Source organism: Diadema antillarum, unplaced genomic scaffold (assembly GCF_040938485.1).
Source record: "Diadema antillarum isolate AM-2024a unplaced genomic scaffold, OU_Dant_1.0 seq00000014_RagTag, whole genome shotgun sequence".
Lineage (NCBI taxonomy): Eukaryota > Metazoa > Echinodermata > Echinoidea > Diadematoida > Diadematidae > Diadema > Diadema antillarum.
In genome coordinates this window covers 525,100-546,957 of record NW_027271134.1, presented here as the reverse complement: position 1 = coordinate 546,957, position 21,858 = coordinate 525,100, and the positions used below count along the sequence as shown (strand labels likewise).

The following is a 21,858-nucleotide window of genomic DNA, read 5'->3' as shown; positions in this document are numbered from 1 at the left end:
ATGGAATCAAGAGTTTTAGGGGTTATTGAGCTCATCAAATTCACTGACTCATAATCATCATTTTGCTGGTTTGAAAATCACTGTGAGACCTTTGCAGCAGAGTTTTCCAGAGTATTACCTATGATGCTGTGACGGTGAACAGGAGCTTCTCCATTGGAACTGTCCAAGAGTTTGTTGAGGGAACAGAAGAAGTCTGACAAAGACGCAAGGCTACCACCAACTATCTCAGACAAGCTAGAAAAAAAAAACCAAGAGAGCAGTGACAACAGAACTTGAAATATAAGCAGTGCACTCAGACAGAGTCTTGTACATCTATAACAGCCATACTAATACTTCATGAATTTTGCACGTTGACCAATATTCACAAAATTAAAAACTTTTGAAAACTGTTGCCCCCAGTAACACACATGTAAATATGCTGTACATTGTAAGGTTGGAAATATCCAGGGTTATCAACATCAATGGCCCTTTTCAGGGCTCACATGACACTAAGTAAGAAACATGGATCCTCGTTGTAGTGTCAGTATGTGCATTAATCCATTATCCAACGTAGCTAATTCTCACACAGGGACGGATCCAGGAATTTCCCTCAATTTTTTTCTTTTATTTCTTTTGTTTTAACAAAAAATAAAGGGGGCACACGCCCGGTGTGTCCCTCTTAGATCCGCCAATGTCATTGTCACTGTCACGAATATACATGTACAGTAGAGATATCTAACATGTAACACGTAAACACAAACACACACACACACACACAAAATCAAAATGAAATGTGAAAGTAACAGCAAATGACAAGCACATGGTTGGTATGTGAATAATAACCTGTATCAGAAATCTATGTCAAATACAAAATATGTTTCTTTGTTGGAAAATACTTCAGATGTAATGATATACATGCTATTCATGAAGGTCAGAAAATGACCTTAGTGCTCATAAAAGAAATCACACTCATATACACCTGTTCAAGCTTTATGCACAAATTGTAGATTTGTAGTATAGTAGACTGTAGACTGAATTGTAGTATAGTAGACTGGTGTATAGTGCATGCACACATAAGGGAGTATTGGAAATATCCATGATATGGCTACTGCATTGAACCTGTCCAAAGCAACCACCTGCCCATAATGACATTTTGTGTGATCATCCAGTTTATGTGTGAAGGGATTGAAATGGAACAGAAAGTGTACTGGATTTTAATACAAAGTTCTGTGGGGAAAATACAGAAATCATTAAAAAAAAAAAATTATAGAGATATTCTTCTTGACTAAGCATAATATTCAGATCCACAGAAAAGAAGAGCTTTATAGAAAAGCTTACCAAGCACTGAGAGATGTTGCCAAGTCAAGGTGTATCCCTTTAACCTTGGTGATGAATTCATCATGCTCGATGTCAGAACCCTGTAGGTCAATAACACATTTCTCTATTCAGATCAATATCTTCTTTAACTGTGTTCATTTATTTAGTCTAAAATGGACAAGTACTTGCACATGGTATTGTTACTACAAGACTTTTAGATTAACCATCTGTGCAAATGTTTATAGTTTTGTTGAATGTACATCTGTAGTATCATTAACTACAGCAGTCCTGAGATATCTCTGTAGAAAACAAAACAAACACACACATACATGATATACAGACACTATAAGATGTGTTATCAAAATATGCATTTAGAAACCTCAACAAACCCAAACATAATGAGGTCACCAGCACTACTGCTTTTACTTTGTTTTAGCAGGTCGTTGTGTATAAAATGTACATCTTTGTAACAAACATAGTAAAGAGACCAAGTAAATACAGTATTAGAAAATGGGGACCACAAAATTCACCTCAATAAAAGTGGTACCTTGTGAGCTCATATCAACACTAATAGCAGGGTTTCCTCTACTCAAGTATGGTTCTGTCACTCTGTAGCTGCTACAGGCTGATAAAACTATATATACTAGCCTGTACTCATAAACATTGTCTACACTAAAATCTTCTGTTGTTTCGTTATGTGTTATTGTGCCGCAATTGATCACATTTTGAATCAGAATTACTGACGAAATATGTATGAGCCATAGCATGTATTACCAAATTTCAAGGATGTCAAATTTGTCTATATGTTCTTAAAATTGTGATTTGCAACTTTTGATGTAAATTTATACCTACAATTTGCCAATTATCATGGATAATTGACCTACAATTGTAGCTATAAATCTCCACCTACAAACCGGTAGCCCTTTAACTATACAATTAATCCTGTACAGTTGTTTTTATCTCACGTAACATGTACTGTAGCTACAGCCTCAGGTATATAGGGTTTACATCTCATAATGAATGAAACGGCCCCTGCTGCAAATAGGCACCCTGTACAAAACCTGGCATACTCGTGAAATAGGCCCCACCACTGCGTGTTCGTACTAATACTACGGCGGCTCGCCTGTTAATATACTTGTGAATTCAGCCCCACTGTGTGGCGTTCATCGGTAGGTAAGCACGGCGGTGGGCCTTCCTTCCACAGTATAATACTCGTGAATGCGGCCCCACCAAACGGCGTTTACGCGAAATTGATACAGCGGTGGGGCCGATTTCCACAGCATAGCATCTTTCGTCCTCCCTTTCTCCCGTTTTTTGCTTTGGTCTTCAACTTTTTATTCTCAGAAGGACCCCCTAGTGTCCCTCGACTAATTTAATGGCCAATTTAACCATAAAAGTAAAACCCTAACCCTAAGCTAACCCTAGGACCTATCCTTGCTTGCTAATGCACGGGTGCACGCGCACTGCGGTGGGGTTTATTTCACGATTTTACCCAAAACCTGCCACAAGAATAGGGTTCTTTCACTGCATCTAAATTTTCATTAGGCCCTACAATGATTTGGTATTGAAGGAAATAAAGTGTGCCTTTTATCATTTCATTTATGTATCTAATGGCTAATGCCCCAATAGCCATCATCATATCATCGGACATCATGTTTGTTGTTCAGAGTCGAAGGATCCTGTACACAGTTTTCTGAGCCTTTCTTATTGAGTGTCAGGACGGTGCAGTGTGACTGTAAGTGTAACACTGACTTACGACTTAGGCCAGGGGCCTGTTTCACAAAGGTCGCACTTAGTAAGTCAGACTTAGCACTAGTCAATCTTAGTCTAAGTGCGACTTTTTAAGTCTGTTTCACAAAGTCAATCTTATGCTAAGACTGACTTATTCGATTTGAATAATAATGTACGAGCCAAAAATATGCAAATTAGACATTTGTTGTCTGCTGATGATTTTTGAGTAATTTCTGGAAGGGAAATTGCTTTGATTTTCTGCAACTACGATTCATATGACATTACTGTATCATTCGTTATTCACAGTGCTCATTTACTGACTCATATTATTTCTCTTTTGTACATGAATAACCGCTCGTTTGATGATTATTTTGATATAAGAGATGTTTTGTGCATGAGGCCTCTTTAATCCAGTCCCACATGTTTATATTGGACTGTGTGAAAGTTAGGATGAATGGGGTTGCTCGCGCAGCTCGCAGCAGCTAGCTGGCACTGATATGATCTCTGCATTCTGTACAACCATTCACATTGCAAAATGAACTGTGGACCTTAGTAGTAGAAGAGGATTCTGGCTAGCCTCTTGTTGCACACGAAGAGAAGTTTTCTTTTCCAACTAGCTAGGGTTGGTCGTAACTACAGAAGTGAGTGTAGATCTAGCTGTTCTGTCAGTCATTAGGTAGGTCCTTGAAATTATGTAATTTGAGCAAGAGATGATTCATCGAAGGTTAGGAAGGGACTGAATATTATGAACTCTGTGTGTGTTGTACCGGTACTTGTATTGTAATTTGTAGAGTCTGCTCATTACTAATATCATGTCATTAGACAATGTCTACATTAGCCCGACCAGACGCTGTTTATACGCTGTGCGAATAACTGGGCTGTGTATAGTTATGTCTACATATAAACTCTTATCAGTTCTAGTATTAGTATGACTATCAATTAAACATGGCTATGCCTAACAGTTAGTGTAGAGTCTGTGCACTGTACCAACATTAATCAAGACAGGGGCACAGTGCCACATCTTCATGATTTTGAAGAAAACAAAGTGCATGATTGCCCTAACGTTAGACTGCATGTATAAGGTAAGTTAAAACCATAATAAATCATGGCTAATGGCTATCAATTGGTCAAATTTTAAAGTCCAATTGCTGGGCCCTGAGTTGAATTGGGAAGTAATTGATGAATTTATGCGTTTTCGGATTTTGGAATGTGTTTGAGAACTGCATCAATCAAGATTAGGCATAGAAACTACTAGACCTCTAACGTTTTCAGTGTATACGTTACTGTAGCCTTTGATGCGAGGCAGAGGTGACTGTCTATTGGCTAACCGTTTCCTCTAACTGACACAAAATGCTGGGGGGGGGGGGGGGGGGGGGGTTGTTATGTCTTATTTTGTTTTGTTTTTTGCTTCCAGGAAAAAAAAAGAAGCATTCATTAAGATGTAACTGGTACCGTAGAAATGGAAACTTGGCTAATTTCATTGGCAGTCATGTGTGGAGGTAGACCAATAAATCTGCCTCTTGTCGGGTAGCCTCTTGTTAACTGTATTTATACGGTCACTAATGCAGTCGACCGTATTACAGACTGTACAGATACAATTAGGCTACCGAACAAGAGACAAATTTATCGGTCTAACCAGTTAGTGTAGACAGACACAGCCCCGTCCTGTACACAAGAGGTATAATATTTCTAACAAGTATAGGTCTAACTAATTTGTTAGGTTTTTCTAATTTGTTGTGAATGCATGATATTTATAATGGATAGGCATGCATTAATATTCATGGGTAAGCAGCTAAGAAGATAACACAGGCAAGAAAGGATTGGTAGAAATATAATTAATTTCCAAAGTCCAGATACATGTAGATTATATAGCTCTTTATGAGCTAAAATTTTGGTTTAACTTAACAGTTCAAACTATATCAGTAACGTTACATTTGTAGGTAGGGATCTATTTTTATGACTATTTTTAATTTGGACCATTGTTCAGTGAATAGTTCTAGTGTAGGAGTAGACCCTCTACGAAACTAGTGATTCTCTAGTTTGTTAAAAATACTGCCATCTCACTCAGGATAAGATAAAGTGGAAGAAATTAATGAATATTAGGAGTTGATTATGCTTTTGAACTTCCCATTTTGGAATTTAAGTCTGACTTTACGCATGGCTTCAGGCCATGCGTAGAGTTACGCAGGACTTGGTGGGACTTACGCATGACTTAAGCTTTGTGAAACAGGATTCAAAGTCCTGCGTAAATTTACGCAGGACTTAGGGATTTACGCAGGGTTTGGGGATTTACGCATGAGTTAAGTCAAACTTAAATCTTTGTGAAACACCCCCCTGGTAACGCGTAACGTGTTTAGTCCCAATCGATCCGAACCGTGTGTGATCCTGCTAGACGTATTTCGTCAATGGCATATTGAAATTCTAATTGACGGTAAGATAATTAGAGGGTCTAGGTAGCATAATCTGTAAGCATTCCACATAAAACTTTACGGTAATTTGGAATACTTTGTACTACAATACCAGGTACCAAGTAGTTGTCCAATTACTTTGAAAGCCTTCCAATGTTGTAACACTGAAGTTAACGTATTGGACTACGTAAGGCACGTATTTACCTGTATCCATCCGAGAACAGAGCGAGCAAAATTACGGGAAACTCGATGGTCCCATTTTCTCTTTCCCGAAATCTGCGCTTGTTTTCCATAGTTTGAATACTCAAAAACTAACATAAGAAGTGATATTTTATGAGGAGTCACCATTTCCCTTGGTCGTCTTATTTTATTCACCGGATCCATGATCCCAGTCATTGTGAATCGCGTCATCAAATTCAAGTCTTCTTTTTAAAATGAACGAGTTCGCGCGCCCTCGCCTCGATCGCTCGATGGGTTCTGGGTGGCTGCGCTCATCGATCACATCTCAGCTGATGACGAACTGTACGGACCTCGCATGGGGGGGGGGGGGGGGGGGGGGGGGGGGGTTCATTGATAATAATTATAATAAGGAGGTTGACGATGAAAACGTGTTGCAAATCCACTTATCAGAGGTTTTTGTTTGGGTTTTTTTTTCTCGATCCGTGCGTACTACTGATCAGATATTTTTCTTTGCTCGTGCAAAATAAAAACTACTCATGATCAGAGGTTTCTAACTCTGCACGAGCAATTAAAGAAAAGCCTCTGATCAATAGTTTTAGCCCCGCACTCTTCGGCAATCGTCTTACAGTTGACAATTAACAGTGGCTAGTCTTTGTTCTTCGAACAATGTATTTGCTATCTATGTGCATGTTAACATCTGTAAATAAATTGTATTGTAAATAACACTAGAACAGATGAAGAAGATGAAGAGCACACTGTCACCGGTGTGATTTTTTTTTTCTTTTTGGTAATGTTTGCATGGTAATATTTCTAGCTTCCCTTCCAAAATCCAGCGGGGTAGGGGTAGATGATTTTGAGTGGTATTTTCCTTCCAAAAGTCTGTGATAGGTGGTCAAAATCCTATTAAACCCGTTTCCATCCATAAAGGGGGGGGGGGGGAATCCAGGACAAATGAAAGTTTATCTAAAAAGAAAGAATAAAACCTTACAAGCATAACAGCTATACAGTGAAAGTTTGATCAAAATTGGGTGAAAATTGAAAATTAAGGAAGATATGAAATCATGAGGTTTTGCTAATATTCAAAAACAGTTCTTGAACATTCATTATGAATATGCAAATATCAAAGGGTGTGTACAGTTCTGGTTGAGGTGAGGATTTAACTTTTAACGTTTTGCGAGATATTCAGAAACCACTCTATGAGATGTCAAGGAGCATGCAATTCTAAGGTGTATCAAAAGTTTAGTTGATGAAAATCGGTTTTGAAATGGCTGAAATATCCAAAAACAAGGTGAAAACAAACAGATCCTAATAAAAGGCATGGCCTGTCGCCTTTTATTATCACTTTTTTTGGATATCTAAGCCATTTGAAAACCAATTTTCATCAAATAAACGTTGAATCCTTCTTAAAATGACATGCTCTTTCATATTTCATAAGAGGTTTCTCATTAACTCACTTAGGAATGTTCAAAACATGAATCCCCACCTCAACCAATACTGTACAGTCCCTTTAAGTTGATGTTATCCCCTCACACTTTGCCATACAGTAAGTACATAAAGGGATGAATTAATCTCCATTTTTTTTTAATCACATGCAAGTACACACCCAAGTCTCAAATCCTGATATATCAGACTGATCATTATTCTAAAGGTAATTAGCTGGGAATAACATGTGTTACACAAATATAATTTCTACACTAAAATAGCACACACAAAAAAAAATAAATTATTATTTCTTAACACAATCTATGGAAAATTCTAAGGTGATATTTCATGTACATGTATAATTCATATACTGTACATGTATATGTAAGGAGCAGAGGTATACATGTAGTGTTGCATGTCTGCTTCAGAAACGAATTTTAATCTAACATTGCATTGCATCCTGGTCTCTGATGAAGAATGCAATGACTAACTCCTTATGGTTGGAAATCACATTACATATATATATATATATATATATATATATATATATATATATATATACATATATATATATACATATATATACATATATATTTACATGTTGTCACCTCGCACCTAGCAGTCATTCAAACATAAAAATGGAGATGAGTACATCTCTACAAGACCAAGGATGCCCAACCGTCTTCACCAGAAAGAAGCAGAAAGCTTCACTGAAACCTACTTAACATGATCATCTAGAGTTTGCCTTGATTAAGCCAACTGGTTAAACAATTTCCATGATGTAATCCCAATATTTTAACTTGATAAAGTAAAGGTCTACAACGGGCAAAATAGAATGTGTACATTCAGAATACATGCATCATGTACACAACAGAAAATATTGAGTGAGAAGTCTTAAGATGTGAAAATGAGTTTCCTTTTATTTTCATTTAATACAGTAGGATTGTTTTGGTGAGGTATTGACCTGCATATCACAAGTGTCAAATACCATAGTCCTCATTAGTACACATTGAACAGTAAAGGTGCACATACAGTCACACACACTGAATCCAGCAAGATTTAGATCACACTGAATGCATCATTGTTATGACTGACAAGCAGGCAGTGCAGTTTTCATTCAATGCATGAGAGTCCACACAAACATCAGTTTGTTTTCAATAATTCTATTTGCCACCAATAATCAAATATTCAATTGTCTTCCTGCTCAGAATTTGTGTGCTAAGCTAAATAAATCACTCTCAAAACAAGTCAATGACACAGACAAACAAAACAAACAAATAATGTTTCACAGACATACCAGCTGACAAAAGGGCAGCATGACAAGCTTCATGGAATAACTTAATGCTTTCATGTCACCTGGGGGGCATTTCATGAAGCGTTTTGGTCGGATATTTTTCTGACAAGCTGTTACAATCTACTGAAATCGTTGCATCTGATTGGCTGAGAGCAAATTTGTCTGACAACTTTGTTGGGTAAAGTGCTTCATGAAATGCCCCCTGATCTTTAATTTGGGTATGTCAAGGAGTCATGCTGGATTCAGTATCCTCTGGCCAATGTTAAACTCATGAATGACAGTAATATCTCATTCCGTAAGAATCATTTCATGTAAATGACTGTCTACAGCAGAGCATGTCCCCCCAAAAATTTGACTCTAATGCCCTGAATGCACAAAAATTTTCAGGTACAATTATTTGTAATTGCCGATCTTGGAGTGGATGTAAAAACAGGTTCATGTTGTTCAACAATCTTTATCATACATGTGAAACTGTAAATGTTCCCATTGACTTTAAAATTTACAAAGATTATAACAATTGTTTCGGGTCCTTTAATTGTTTTTGGTTCCTTTCACACAATGATGATGTACAATAAAGTTTTTATTGGAGCAATACAGATCTTTTATTCATCAAGGTAGTATAAAGTTACATAACTTCTGGTCAATCTGGCCAAATGGGCTTGTGTGGAAAACCACATAGAGAACAGTGTCACAACTCATCCATGTTGCTACTTCAGTTCCGAGTGAGAGGTGGGCAGTCATCAATGTTGAGCAAAGGGGCAAACTTAAAGGGACTACTCTCAAAATGCCAAGGATTTTTTCAGATGACCACTTTGTGTGCCAATGTGAAAGATTACATCTCAACCATCCATGGGAAGTTTTGTTGACCAGATTGATTAAGATATTCAATTAACTTTATGCTTATACTAGTCTTTTTTTTTATAATATGAACAGGCCATATTTTAATTTTTTACCAAAGTATCGATGTACCATAAATCATTGCCAGGGGTTCAGGACGTGCCATCAAATAATATGATCTCTCAACAAAGCTAAGCTCACCACTCTAAATGTCAGAATTCTAAAACAGAATGCTAGTTAAATGACTTTGATTACTCTCTGCATCTCCTTCACTATATGTGAACCTGCACCACAAAACCAACAATAAGTCACCTGACATGGATCTTTAGTCGAGGACAGATTCTGAAAGAGCAGACTTTAAGCTTTAAAATGATGTATAACTCATTTTAAATGGACTCTCCTAACCCATCTAAATATTGAACACAAAACACAAAACTGTAGAAAAGCGTTACCTGAGAAAAGAGGCTCTAAAGTTTAGGGTCTATTCAAGCGCTTTTCTTACCAAGCCGTATTAGCGGCGCAATGAATGGGACAAAAGACAGGATGTGAAACTCCGCAGCACAAACAATGAAGGGATTATAAGATTAGGCTGTAATTGCTCATGCTCTATGAACACATTCTATCCATGACTACTACCCAACTTTCAAAGCAGTAGCATCACCTTTTCAAAAGTTATCAGAGTTGAAAGTGAAGATTGTGTAAAGGTTTTTTTTTAAATGAAAAGGGAACTCTAAGACACACCTAATCGTACTACAGCTGTATTCTACCAAAAAGTGTTTAAAAAAAACTGCTAAAAACACAATTTCCCATTTACTTTATGATCCCAAACTTGACCATGATGTAGATGAAGTCTTGCTCTTTCAGAAAATGTGAAAAACTCAAGATTGACTCGGTTGACCCATCTCACCTAGTATAGGTGTCCTGACAGTCCTGACCTAACATCAGTGTGTGCGACTTTTTGTTGGTTTTGTGATGCATGGTCTTATATATTTTTGTCCTTCTCTCTCTCTTCAGAGAATTTCTTGAAATCTGTTGTTGGTAGGGATGATTGCAGCCAGCTCAAGTCTTGGAAATATTGAGGTGAGTGTCCTCTACGGTGAAGCCTTATTTTGCACCAGGCTGGGTCTGACCAAAGAAGCCACCTGATTGCTTGGCTGCAGCTCTTGATGGGGCAAAGCCCAAAAGTTTTTGTATATTCTGTGAAAGGGAATGAAAATGCACAAGATGACAAGGATACTAAAATCAACAATCAGTAATAGGAGCAGTCAAAGCATGAGAAGTCACTGTGTTTGTCTTCCACACTTGAGTTATCAAACAAACAAACAAAACATATTTTGACATGCAGAATGCAGCATAAGCTTGATAGACATGTGATACAGACTCAGTTTTTCCTGACATTTGTTGACAAAATCCTCTTTAACACAAACAGATGCAAAATAAACTGATATGCAAATTGTTGCATTTGTATTTTAAGTCATTGCAGGATTTTTCTTTCAAATTTGTTGACACCATCTCCAAATGGAATACATATACAGATAAATATTTCAGAGATTTTTAATCTTTTACTATCATTCCTGACTATGACACAATGATATCTATCGTCTTTTTTCAATGAATCTTAACCATGATTTATCCCATAATTTAAGTCATCTTTATGATTTGTACATCGTTTCAACGTTTCGTTTTACAATTACCAAATTGTTAATGTAGGCTTAAAGCTTTCATATCAACTATGGTCTAGCTAAAATGAAATACATTGTATACTGATTATGAACGTATGAACTTATTGTGCATGTCCCTTCTGGTAAAATGTTTTTTTAAACATAATCATATTCCTGCATCTCTGCAAGTCTGAATATGGAAGGCTTCCATTTTGTCAATGCATTGTATCAAAGCAACTGTTCAGAACTGCTGAGGCAATTTATTCATAGTACTTATGTATATGCATTTAAAGAAAAAAAAAAGTTTGATCAATGATGTCATATTCATACAGACTACAAGAATTTGACATTGTGAGTTCAGATTAATTGAAAATTGAGTACTGTCTATTCAGGTCTTTGAAACATTACAGGATGTTGCAAAACTAAGAGATATCAGTTTTCAGAACAATCAAAACATCTGATTATAATAATTGAATAAAGAATGAAATCAGACCTGACGAATTGACATGGTGCACAAGATATACAGGAAAATGAAGGAGGAGTCTGTGAAGTCATTGCCAAGGAGGTTACGATGTGAGATGCCGTGTAACCACGAGATGGGTGTGAATGGGAGCTTAGCAACCACCCTGCCATCAAATCTATTAGAAAGTAGAAGATGGAAAAACAACTTGGCATGTACTTGGTATGCAAACAAAATACATGAATACATGTACAATACATGCCTCATCTGACTAGAAAATAAAAGCATGTACTACTAGATCATTAAAAAAAAAACATTCAAATACATTCTGTAGCTCAATACTCATTAGCAATTAAATCATTGTATTCAAAGTACTGTATCTACTCATGAATACTTTAAAGTGGTTAGAGTGGTACCCCCCCCCCCCCCCCCCATCATGGTTGTTTGTTTTCAATTTGGAATGGGTATTGACTAAACTGTGCATTTATGTTTTAAGCATCACCATGGCATATTTTACAATAACATAAATTAACAACTGCACTTTTGAAAAGCATGGATATTTGAACAAGCTCATTGTAAAACACACATCTGGAGTTGTCAAAAAGCAATACAATGTAGTTTCATCTGTTGTCTCAACAGCTTTGAGGACGGGGTAAAATGCAAAACATGAGAGGAGCAGAGCAACTGACTGTTATGCTCTGTTGATTGGGATGCCTCTGCTTCTCATGCAATCAATATCCATGCCATACAGTAAGAAATGACAATTCATTTAATAATAGGTTACGCTCATTATTCTTGAGCACTAAGGATTGCCTTGTATAACCCTCTCTGCACAGAGGACATAATATTTTCCAATGTATTCTTGTCCATACTAGACCAAATATCAATAATAAAATAATATCTGACCTGCACCTGGTGGAATTTATGACCAAAATGACATTTTAGCTTAATTCTGGTGACCTTTGACCTTGGCCTTTCATCCCTGTTATTTCAAGCAACAGATTATTGATTTGTTTTTATTCTTAGCAAATAATGTTACAAATGAAAACTAATATCTGAAGTTATGACAGAAAACTAAAATTTTAGCCAAAGCAGTGACTTTTCATCTGTCACTATCATGTTCATTAAAATAACTGCCAATTTATTGCTACCCTTTACACAAACTTACACCCTCACCTGACTTTCACGGCTGAAGTAATGAGTGGAAATGACCTTTGTTTGTTTGGTTTTTTTTAAAGTAAATTTAACATCGACCTTAACCATTAATCAGCCACTAATATCATCTTCACGCATACAACTGTCTATAGATCTATTTCTGTCCTTTACATCTCAAAAATCTAATCAGTGCATGCTACACCTCATGTAGTATACCTGGGCCATGCATTACGAAAATAAATCAAATTGTTGTTGAATCATGCATACAATATCTGAGGATGGATGAAGGACAGTCAACCAAAAAATTAATACCTCTAGCACACCTTGGAGTAGAGGCATTAGAAGTTCTCAATCCAAGAATCAAATAAACAGAAACAAATATGGTTACTTCATATTCAGCACAGTCATAATACAAGACCCCACAATGGCACACTGCCAAGATTTTCTAACCCTCAACTGTGTTCCCAGTACAACAAAATGCATACCAGCAGCATTCTTGTCAGTCAATACATACAGTGTATGTGTGTACAGTACTGTCAACTATTGCACACAGGACCTACAAAGCTCCATATATGAGAAACATCCTCATTACATAACACTGTGAATTTGCACTACATACATGTACATGTATAATATCTTTCCTTCCTCTTCTTTTTCTTCTACATCTTTTCCTTCTTCCTTATTCTACATTTGATAAAGTACAGGTAACCATGTGGTACATCAGTGTACTGGGACACATGTATTTTGTATGTCATATTGTGATATGAGCTTAAATTTCTGTGAGTATTGAGGTAGCATTAATCTTGTATGTACATTTTGTGTGGCATATCTTAGTACACTATGGAAAAGCATAACAAATCGTAAAACATCCTTTCAGAAATTATATAATTTGGGGCTTGTAAAGCTTCACACCATTATGAACTGCTGAGTAGCATAACATACAAAGTTTAATACAAATAAAGAATGTTTATCACTTGGTTAACAGTTACCTGAATGAAAGGTCAAGACTATTGGCATCACACATACAGCGCAGGTTGATGAATTCCCCCACTTAATTTGAATACAATGCACTCTCGTTATAACGAACATGGTTTATAACGAAATTCCAATTACATATACAATGAAATAAAGATTATCAGCTCTGTGTTTCTTTACTTGTTTATTTGTTCGATTGTTACGAAATTTTGATATAACGAAAGAAAACTGCCGGTCCCAAGGATGTTGTTATAATGGGAGTCCACTGTACCACACACAAAATGGAACTAGGGCCAAATACAAAATATAATTGTTAGAGGTTCCATATATTTTACTGCACATTGGTGGTATGCAAAATGGGCACTGACATCTTCTTTGACCCCGTTTACAGTGCAGGGCTGGGCCGAGCCTGAGCCTGAGCCCAGCCTCAATTGTGATACTTGGCCCTGCAATTTAGTCCGTTTACAGTGCCAGGCTCGGCCCGGGCTTTTAATTCAAACCTTTCAATATTTTGTCATAGTGGCGCTCTGCTTCTAAACATACAACTATTATTGGGAGCATGCCGGTCGCAATTTGGTACCGCATTTGGCCCAGTTTGCGTTTACAGTGAGAACCTCAGAGCTTAATAGCCAAATGCGTGGCCAATTTTGGTACCGCGTTTGGCCTTTTGCGCATTTACAGTGAAATGAAGGCCGGGCTCAGCTGCAGCCAAGCCCAGCCCTTTCACTCACTGTAAACGGGTCTTTGACTCCAGGTTTAAGTACAATTACTTCCAATTTTAAGACAGGACTTGTCGAAAGAAATTTCTGGTCTGTCTGTCCCTGTTGTTATTAATTGCTACTGTAAGGTGCAGATCAATCCTTTACTCTGAATACTCACATTGAGTTGAACATGCTCATTAGAGATGTGAAGGTGAACGCAATGACAAACATGGACTTCATCTTCACCATAGACAGATCCCTGCTGTTGGTTTTCAGACGTTCTTCTTGGCGTTCTTTGAGGTATGAGAAAAGCACATCAATGATGATAAGAACACAAAAGTATTGAATATCAAACATTTATGGTGTAGTATATCTCTAACCAAAGTTTACTCACAATTGAACAAACTGTTGCCATGTTACTGTACATATCACAAGTCTTTGAGATACTCTGTTACCTTTAATGACTCTTGACCTAAGCATGTGACTCACACCAAACCATATCGATACTGCAAGTGCCTCTCCTATCCAAGCTTAGTCATATTTATTCACAATGTATGGGTATGTATGCAAGAATGCGATATAGTCTTTGTGTTATGTATCTGCAAAATCATGATTGAAGTCGAGTTTTTCCTGGCATGGATTGTCAGCAACTTGCAGATATGATCTGTTAAAGGATCATATTTCTACAACAGTTTCAATATTGAAATAAGGCACTATAAACTTACCAAGTTTTTTCTTTTGGTTTTTGTCTGACATTTCGCCAAATGCTTCCTTTGTTCTTTCCACTGGAGATAAGCAAAAAAAAAAAACAAGATCAAAAGCAAAATGAGTTAGATTGTGACATGATTCACAAGTTAATAAATTTCATACTGAAAAACCTAAACAAAAAGGTTTATTCAAGACAAAAGTTGTGGTGAATGAATACACCACTGACATAAAATCAACCACTACCTGTTACATTTTAGCAATACAAGTTGTATCAGACTTCCGAAAGTCAAGTTCAAGTTCAAGTTCAAATTTATTTTCATTTCCATCAAGTAAACAGAGAAAATTATATACAATGTATATGCAGAACTAATTTGTAATAATTGCAAAAACGTAAATTAACAAAATACATGTGATAAGAGTAACAAAAAAACAGTAAACATAAATGCATTCTTTTAATATGCATAGTTCAGATTAAATAAGGATGGGAATGGGAATGGAAATGTGCCATTACAATTACCATACTTACATTTCTTGCTTTGCTTTTCTACTTCAGCTTTAAGCTTTTTATACGTGTCAGTTCTGTACACCAGTATGTATGTGATACCTACAAAAGCATAAGATTAAATACACATGTTAACTATTACAATGTAAGTTCAGAAATCGCATGAAATCTAATCAAAACATTCATGCAATTAATCACAGCTATCTCCATGCAGTACAGAAAATTGCACTACACCATTGATCCCTGTTTGCAGCATTAAAAAAAAGGCTTTCGTGGCAATCACTAATTGTATGACTTCGACAAATGCAACTTACTCAACACACAGGACACCCATACATACCTAAGCTCATTGGTTGGTTAAGCGTGACCTGTTGGAGTGCGGTAAGCACATCTCTCTGCGGTGGGAGGATATGTTGGTTAGTGGCAGGGTGTCTGATTTTGCAGCAGGGGGGTGTCCTGGTTTGCAGCGCGAGGCGATAGGCAGTATGCATGATAAGAGACTAGGTTATAACAGCACAGCAGATTGCTTGCGTGCGGTGAATGGATATCTAATACATGTATATCACGCCATCTGATGCAAACCGAAACATGTGCCCCCTATCATTACCCTGTTTGCCACCTCCCAGCCCTGATTCCCTAGAAACGTATGGTAATCATTCCTTTACGTATTTGCAGTGATCGGGAGTAGAAGGCTACTCTTACTCTCTAACACTGACTCAAAGTGACCTCCAAACACAATATATTTAGAGACTCCAACTCTCCCGCTTTCGACGGGAGACTTCCCGCCGAAAGCCCATTTTTGCAAAATCTCCCGTTCTCCCACTTGAGATTTGATTTCTCCCGCCCTGGCTCTATGTCTCCCGCTTGAAATGATTTCTTTCTTTGTGCCATCGTATATTGAAAAACAAGCCTTAGATAGCACGAGAGAGCATCTAGAACCCAAGAGCTTCCAGGGCCCTTGAGCGGACCCTGGACCTCAGCCTCAAGGAACTTCGCGGTCGTGTGTGCGCTTTGCGCACATCAAGTTGGAGTCTCCCGTTTGCTAGGGGTTTCTGGCGGGAGAATCTCCAGATCAGAAGGTGCTTGGGGTTGGAGTCTCTGTATATTCATTTTAAATTGATCTAGGTATGTCCATAAACCTTACATTTACTGATTAGGACCTATTTCAGGTAGAGAGCGCAGGGTGCCTATTTGAGGCAGGGGCAGTTTTTTAGTCTAGCTGTTTTAACCTAGCCTCTTATTGTGTGTGTAACACCTATCGCCTCATACTGTAAACCAGATTACTCCCTGCTGCAAAATCAGACACTATGCCGCTAACCGGCGTACATGTACCCTGCAGCAAAGATGGACGTGCTGACTGTGCACTGACTGGTCAGTCTTGACCATGCAAATCACCATAATAAGCTGACATGGGTGTCCTGTGTGTTGAGTGAGTTGGGTTTGTTGAAGTCATGACAATGTAGCGATCATATTTCTTCTTCTGACGCTTTCAGAGAGAGTGGAAGATCTTCCAGAGTTCCTACAAGTATTTATATGCTGCAAATAGAGATAATCAGTTAAGTGTGGCATGCAGCAATAGGAATATTTAAAAATATGTACCTTATAATATACTGTAAAAGTGGAAATTTTCTTGGTGTTAAAATTTTTGCGCATTTCACACGACCAAACTAGCACGAAAATAAAGGGACGCTAATATTTTGGATTGCCAGTCGTCGATGTCTTGAGTCCGCAGAATTAAAAACACACGAAACTCTTCTTACCCGGCCGAGAACGAAAAATTAGTCGCGAAAAAATATCCACTTTTACAGTAGACCAGTCTAGGTCTAGGTTCTATATACATACAAATTATCCCTGTCTGTGGCAGGGTGCCTATTTGTGGCAGGCGCAATTTCATTCATTGATAAAAACAGGTTCAGAAAGTCAAATGTGCGTGCCGTATTCAAATTGAAGCAATTTCTAGTACTTAAAGTTGGAATTTACCTGTGAAACTACCCCCTGCCGTGACTAGTCATATCCATCCCTACACTGTCCGACGACTGTAGTACACAGCCCGAACGCGAAGCGTTCGGGCTGTGTTTCGCAGTTAAACTTACCCCACACCTAGCCCGACCAGACGCCGTGCGCTAGCACGGCGTCTGACGGTGTGTGATACACATATCTACTAAACCCCTCAAACACGGCCACACAACAACAAAACTGTTGAAAATTTCTCCATACTTATCACAAATTTTACAAATCACTCATGTTTATTGAGATGCTTGGACTATAACCCCTATGAGCATGGTATTTCAGTCCATAGTGAGCTCTCACGCAACATACACTGAGCAAAAAGTCCAAACTTAACCCGGAATGCTGGGATCATCGCTGGGCGATTCAAAATAAATCTTTCCCAGCTTTGAACAATGCAAACTGCGCTGCTAGAGTTTGTACGTTGTTGTTGTTGTTGTTGTTGTTGTTGTTGTTTTAGTTTTGTGGAGGTCTCTGCCGGGTGGGCAATTTACTCCCATAAATACATTGAATTCAAATACTCATTTAAATTCAATTATAAAAACCTACACAACTTCTAATTATTTACAAAATCTAATTATATTTATTTTTAATATTTACAAATGAGATATTTACAGAGAAAGAAAAGGGGACAGGTTTTGGGAAAAGATGTCGCCTGCCTACTCCTGCACCGAAATGCAAGGTTACGCCATTCCCTTCGGCCAAGCAGGTAGAGGACCCGCCCGCCGACGCCGGTGAAGTCTCGGCCTTTCCCGGGGGCAGGCGCCTCTAGTGACTTATCAGCCTAGGTGTTATATTATTATAAGCCTAGTAGGCAGGGACATCATGGAAGAGGAGGAATGATAGAAGAATAGCGGAAAGGGCGAGGACAGAACAGAGAAAACAGACAGCTAGGGGGGTGGAGGGTGCTGAGCTCCTCTCTCTGACATAGGGTCAGCCCGTTACCAAGATTACAAAAAAGGATGTGAAAAATGAGTCACACATAAGAGGCACTGCCGCGAGCCATTGATAATCCTGGCCTGAGAGAAAAGTACCGGTATAGAAACAAAGGACGGCGTTGAGTACTAGTAATAGTATGCCATGGTACTGATATAGAACAGAGACGGCATTGAGTATGTCGATGATACACGAGTGTGGAGTTCTCCCTGTGGGTGGGTATACTTTTAAGCTAGAACAAACGTAATAATGAATTCAATCGAGTGAGAAACTTCTGCAAACATCAGACCTATGTATAATGTAGGTAGTGGAATAGAGAGAGAAGGAAGAAAAAAAATCAAAGATTAAAATATTGGTTTGTGTCCTTGACATACTGAAGCAGGTAGAGTTTGTACGCCCGCGCAGTGCCGTATATAAAGAGAGTCTGGCCAACTCACTTTTCGGCCTATGAGTTTTGAAGCCTGTGATTGGTCAAAAGTGGTCCCGTGATCTTTGAGGAGCCATGTCGTTACCAAAGTGCGCTCATACGCAGTGCCCATTGTTCACTACCTCTTATTTGGTAGGCTTTCATTATTACGTGTGAGCGTACATGCTAACCCTGTAACGCGTAATACACTGGGCAACGACATGGCGTTCAATTTAGTAGTTGGCCAGACTCTCTTTATATACGGCACTGCGCCCACACACTGCGCCCACGCAGTCGACAGCACCCCGTTTGCCCAGTGCTGCGCCGACATTTCGAATCATTTCTGCGATTGCTACGATTTCTGCGGCGTACAGGATTTAAAAAGGTGTCATTTTTGGTAAGTTGTGAAATATGTATGTCAATATCAATAGCTGAAAACGGTAGCTACATAGATAAAGTTTTCATCTTATGTAGTCTTAGTAACAAATATGGTGCAGTAAATTCAAAATAGAATCGGCGCCCCGGAATTATAAGATTACGTAGTGTCCACACGGTACAGCCCTGTCGCGACTTAATACACTTGTGTACAGCGACAGGGCTGTGTATAGTTACACCACACCTAACTTATTACACAGCCTTGTCACTGTACAGAAGTCAGCTACACAGTAGTCGTGACACCCCACACAATGCACTATGCATGTCATGCCTTTATTTTACCCCTTAAACCCGGGGGCGCTCCTTCACACAGTCATGCTGCTACTGACTGTACTAAGACAGAAAGATCCGTCTGTCCGGAGGAGTCTTATTTTTTTGACGTTATCGCTCTCCTCCGTAGACAGATGGAAGTTGTTAGTACCCATCACTGTGTGGATGTTCTTAACCAGTGTCTCTATGGAAAATTGGGTGAGGTACCTCACCCTTCTCGATTGCGTCTAATTCACGGCCCTAGGTCGGCAAATTTAAGCTTGTATAGCAAAATCAACATTTCAAGAATGCACTACACTCACCAGATTAATGAATAATCCAACATTTTGGTAGAATTTTCAATGTAAAACACACATCAACCAGCCCGTCGCGTCATCACGTTCAAACTGCAGAAACATATGAATCCATTAGCCAATCACATGCGAGGTAGTTTCTACGTGTTTTTTTATTAAAACACGTACCTCGCATGTGATTGGCTAACAGATTCAAAATGGCGACTTACAGCGAGCGAACAGCACGCGAACAGCGATGTTGCGATATGGATAAAATTTCTGCATTATAACTTAGTTACTGTGAGTATTTCGATTGCACAATGTGAGAAATTTGCCCCAAATATTGCTGCATAATGTTTCATGTCATGTCAAACGTGTTTGAGTGTAAAAAAGCTGTCTGAAATTTGGTTTATCGTAACGTTTGATCTGTGCGCGACCGCTCCACACAGGAGCAGGCATCAATGACTTCGGTCTGTATCAGGGAGGGGATCCATGTCCATGAAGCCAGACGCAGTTGTTGTTGTTCAGGGCCCCGTGCCGTGGAAGACCACTAAAATTACTTATTCGTGCAGCAACAATAACAACAACAACCAACAACAACAACAACAACAACAACCAGACGCAGTCTCCGCGGAACATTTCCCCGACGACCAGATACAGACCGACCTTTCGGTCAACTGACTAACGTATACTGTGCTCTGTGCTGTCTGTGGGCGTTCGGGCTGGTCGCCCCGCAGTTGAGTTAGTCATATGCCTGTGCTAACAAGACGTACATTTCGGCGAGTGGGACTGTACATTACTTGGGGATATGGTACCTTCTGAAAGCAGTGCTGTGCAGACAGATATAAACACAATCAGGAGAGTATCAGCAAACATGGTGACAGATCTCTATCAATCCAGCCTGAACAATGCTTAGAATGGTCGGTGCGGGTTTTTGAGGTTCCACAGCGAGGTAATACTACGGACGTTCTTTCCACCAGTCAGTTCAGACCTTTCTTCTGACTCCAGGCTCGCGCGCTGCGTGTACTGATCACAGAACTCTGCGTGGATCATGGACTGTACGTACAATTTTGTACGTGTATCAAAGATCGTACGCTTTTTGCTGATAGAGCGCCGCACGTGCACAGCTATCATCTTTGTTATAGTATGTGGTACATGTACATGGTTTACGCATTGGCGGCGCTCTATCATCTTTGGTACTGTTTGATACTAGTACTATACACTAGTACTAGTAGCCCATGCACGAATAAGTGGTGGTCTTCCACGGGGCCCTGAATGATCCACAGTGTAAATAGAATTGAATAGCAAACTGATATACAGAAGAAACAAAAATAAACAAATATTAATATACCATCACATCAATTCAGCAGAATGGCGATAGAAAAATAGACATATCAATCAGATCGCCATTATGTGATGAATATGTGATAAATATCACAGCTGGAATATGCTCTAGTCGATGTTTTGTTGTGTGGTGTTTTTTTTGTGTGTGTGTGTTTTTCAACAAATTCAAACTTTGTTTCAGTTATCTTTTATAGGAATAAACAGATAAGTGGAAAAAGCTATTCTGATACAATTATTCTATTCAAATATAGAAGATACAATTGGGCTACACTTATGAACAATCAGTGCGCTATCTTGGCACAAGTATACTCCCATTGTCTATTTGCCTTGTGTGATGTTCATGTAGGCCTACATCATCAGGTATTACCGAGTCTACCTGACATTGGCAGATGCTAAGTTATCAACGCATTATCATCATAATGCAACTGAACTCAAACCGTCACACACACACTTCTGGATGAGAAAGAAAATGGGGCATAGGAATAATGATTTATAAAATCACAATAAACCTCCCCGGGGATTCCGTCCGGGGTGATTCTTCCCATGGGGGAGGGGAGGGAGGGGAGCCAGGCAGGTCACAAGCTGAGCAGTCTATTATAGGCAGTTCATAGGGCCTGTATATCCATATACAAGCCCACCAGTCAGCTCTGGATGATAATAATGACCACAATTATTATATTAATCTGTGTAAAGAACTGAGCATTCAATAAATCGTGTGCGAGGTATCACAGAAACTAACTCATGCCTTTGTTCTCAGTGGCCGATCCAGGGGGGGGGGGGCGCACCGGGCGCGCGCCCTCTCTTTATTTTTTGTATAAACAAAGGAAATAAAAAGAAAAAAATGTGGGGCTGTGTGCG

At 38.7% G+C, this 21,858-nt stretch overlaps 2 protein-coding genes across 2 annotated transcripts in view; both read right to left on the bottom strand.

The window, feature by feature from the left end:
• The window catches only part of LOC139725068 (anaphase-promoting complex subunit 5-like), a 104,497-nt gene extending 98,661 nt beyond the window's left edge, over positions 1-5,836 (bottom strand). The window contains exons 1-3 of the mRNA XM_071636156.1: positions 5,640-5,836; positions 1,318-1,397; positions 119-234 (exon numbers count right to left, since the gene is read on the bottom strand). Coding sequence (XP_071492257.1) covers positions 119-234; positions 1,318-1,397; positions 5,640-5,831 — 388 coding nt within the window. The 5' untranslated portion in view covers positions 5,832-5,836. The remainder of the gene's footprint in view (positions 1-118; positions 235-1,317; positions 1,398-5,639) is intronic.
• A 2,123-nt stretch (positions 5,837-7,959) lies between these two features.
• LOC139725062 (calcium load-activated calcium channel-like) lies at positions 7,960-20,625 on the bottom strand. Its single transcript, XM_071636151.1, has 6 exons — positions 20,472-20,625; positions 15,355-15,432; positions 14,846-14,905; positions 14,299-14,413; positions 11,323-11,467; positions 7,960-10,365 (listed from the first exon to the last, which is right to left on the bottom strand). The coding sequence occupies exons 1-6, from the start codon at positions 20,530-20,532 to the stop codon at positions 10,273-10,275; spliced, it is 552 nt and encodes a 183-aa protein (XP_071492252.1). The 5' UTR covers positions 20,533-20,625; the 3' UTR covers positions 7,960-10,272.
• Between the last annotated feature and the right edge of the window lie 1,233 nt (positions 20,626-21,858).

Bases quoted from the DNA above. Each gene is read 5' to 3' on its own strand.
- LOC139725062 (XM_071636151.1), bottom strand. From the start codon at position 20,532: ATGTTTGCTGATACTCTCCTGATTGTGTTTATATCTGTCTGCACAGCA. The intron at 11,468-14,298 runs GTGAGTATTCAG...ACTTTCTAATAG, and splicing joins ATGAGCATGTTCAACTCAAT to ATTTGATGGCAGGGTGGTTG. The intron at 10,366-11,322 runs GTCTGATTTCAT...TCCCTTTCACAG, and splicing joins GCACCATGTCAATTCGTCAG to AATATACAAAAACTTTTGGG.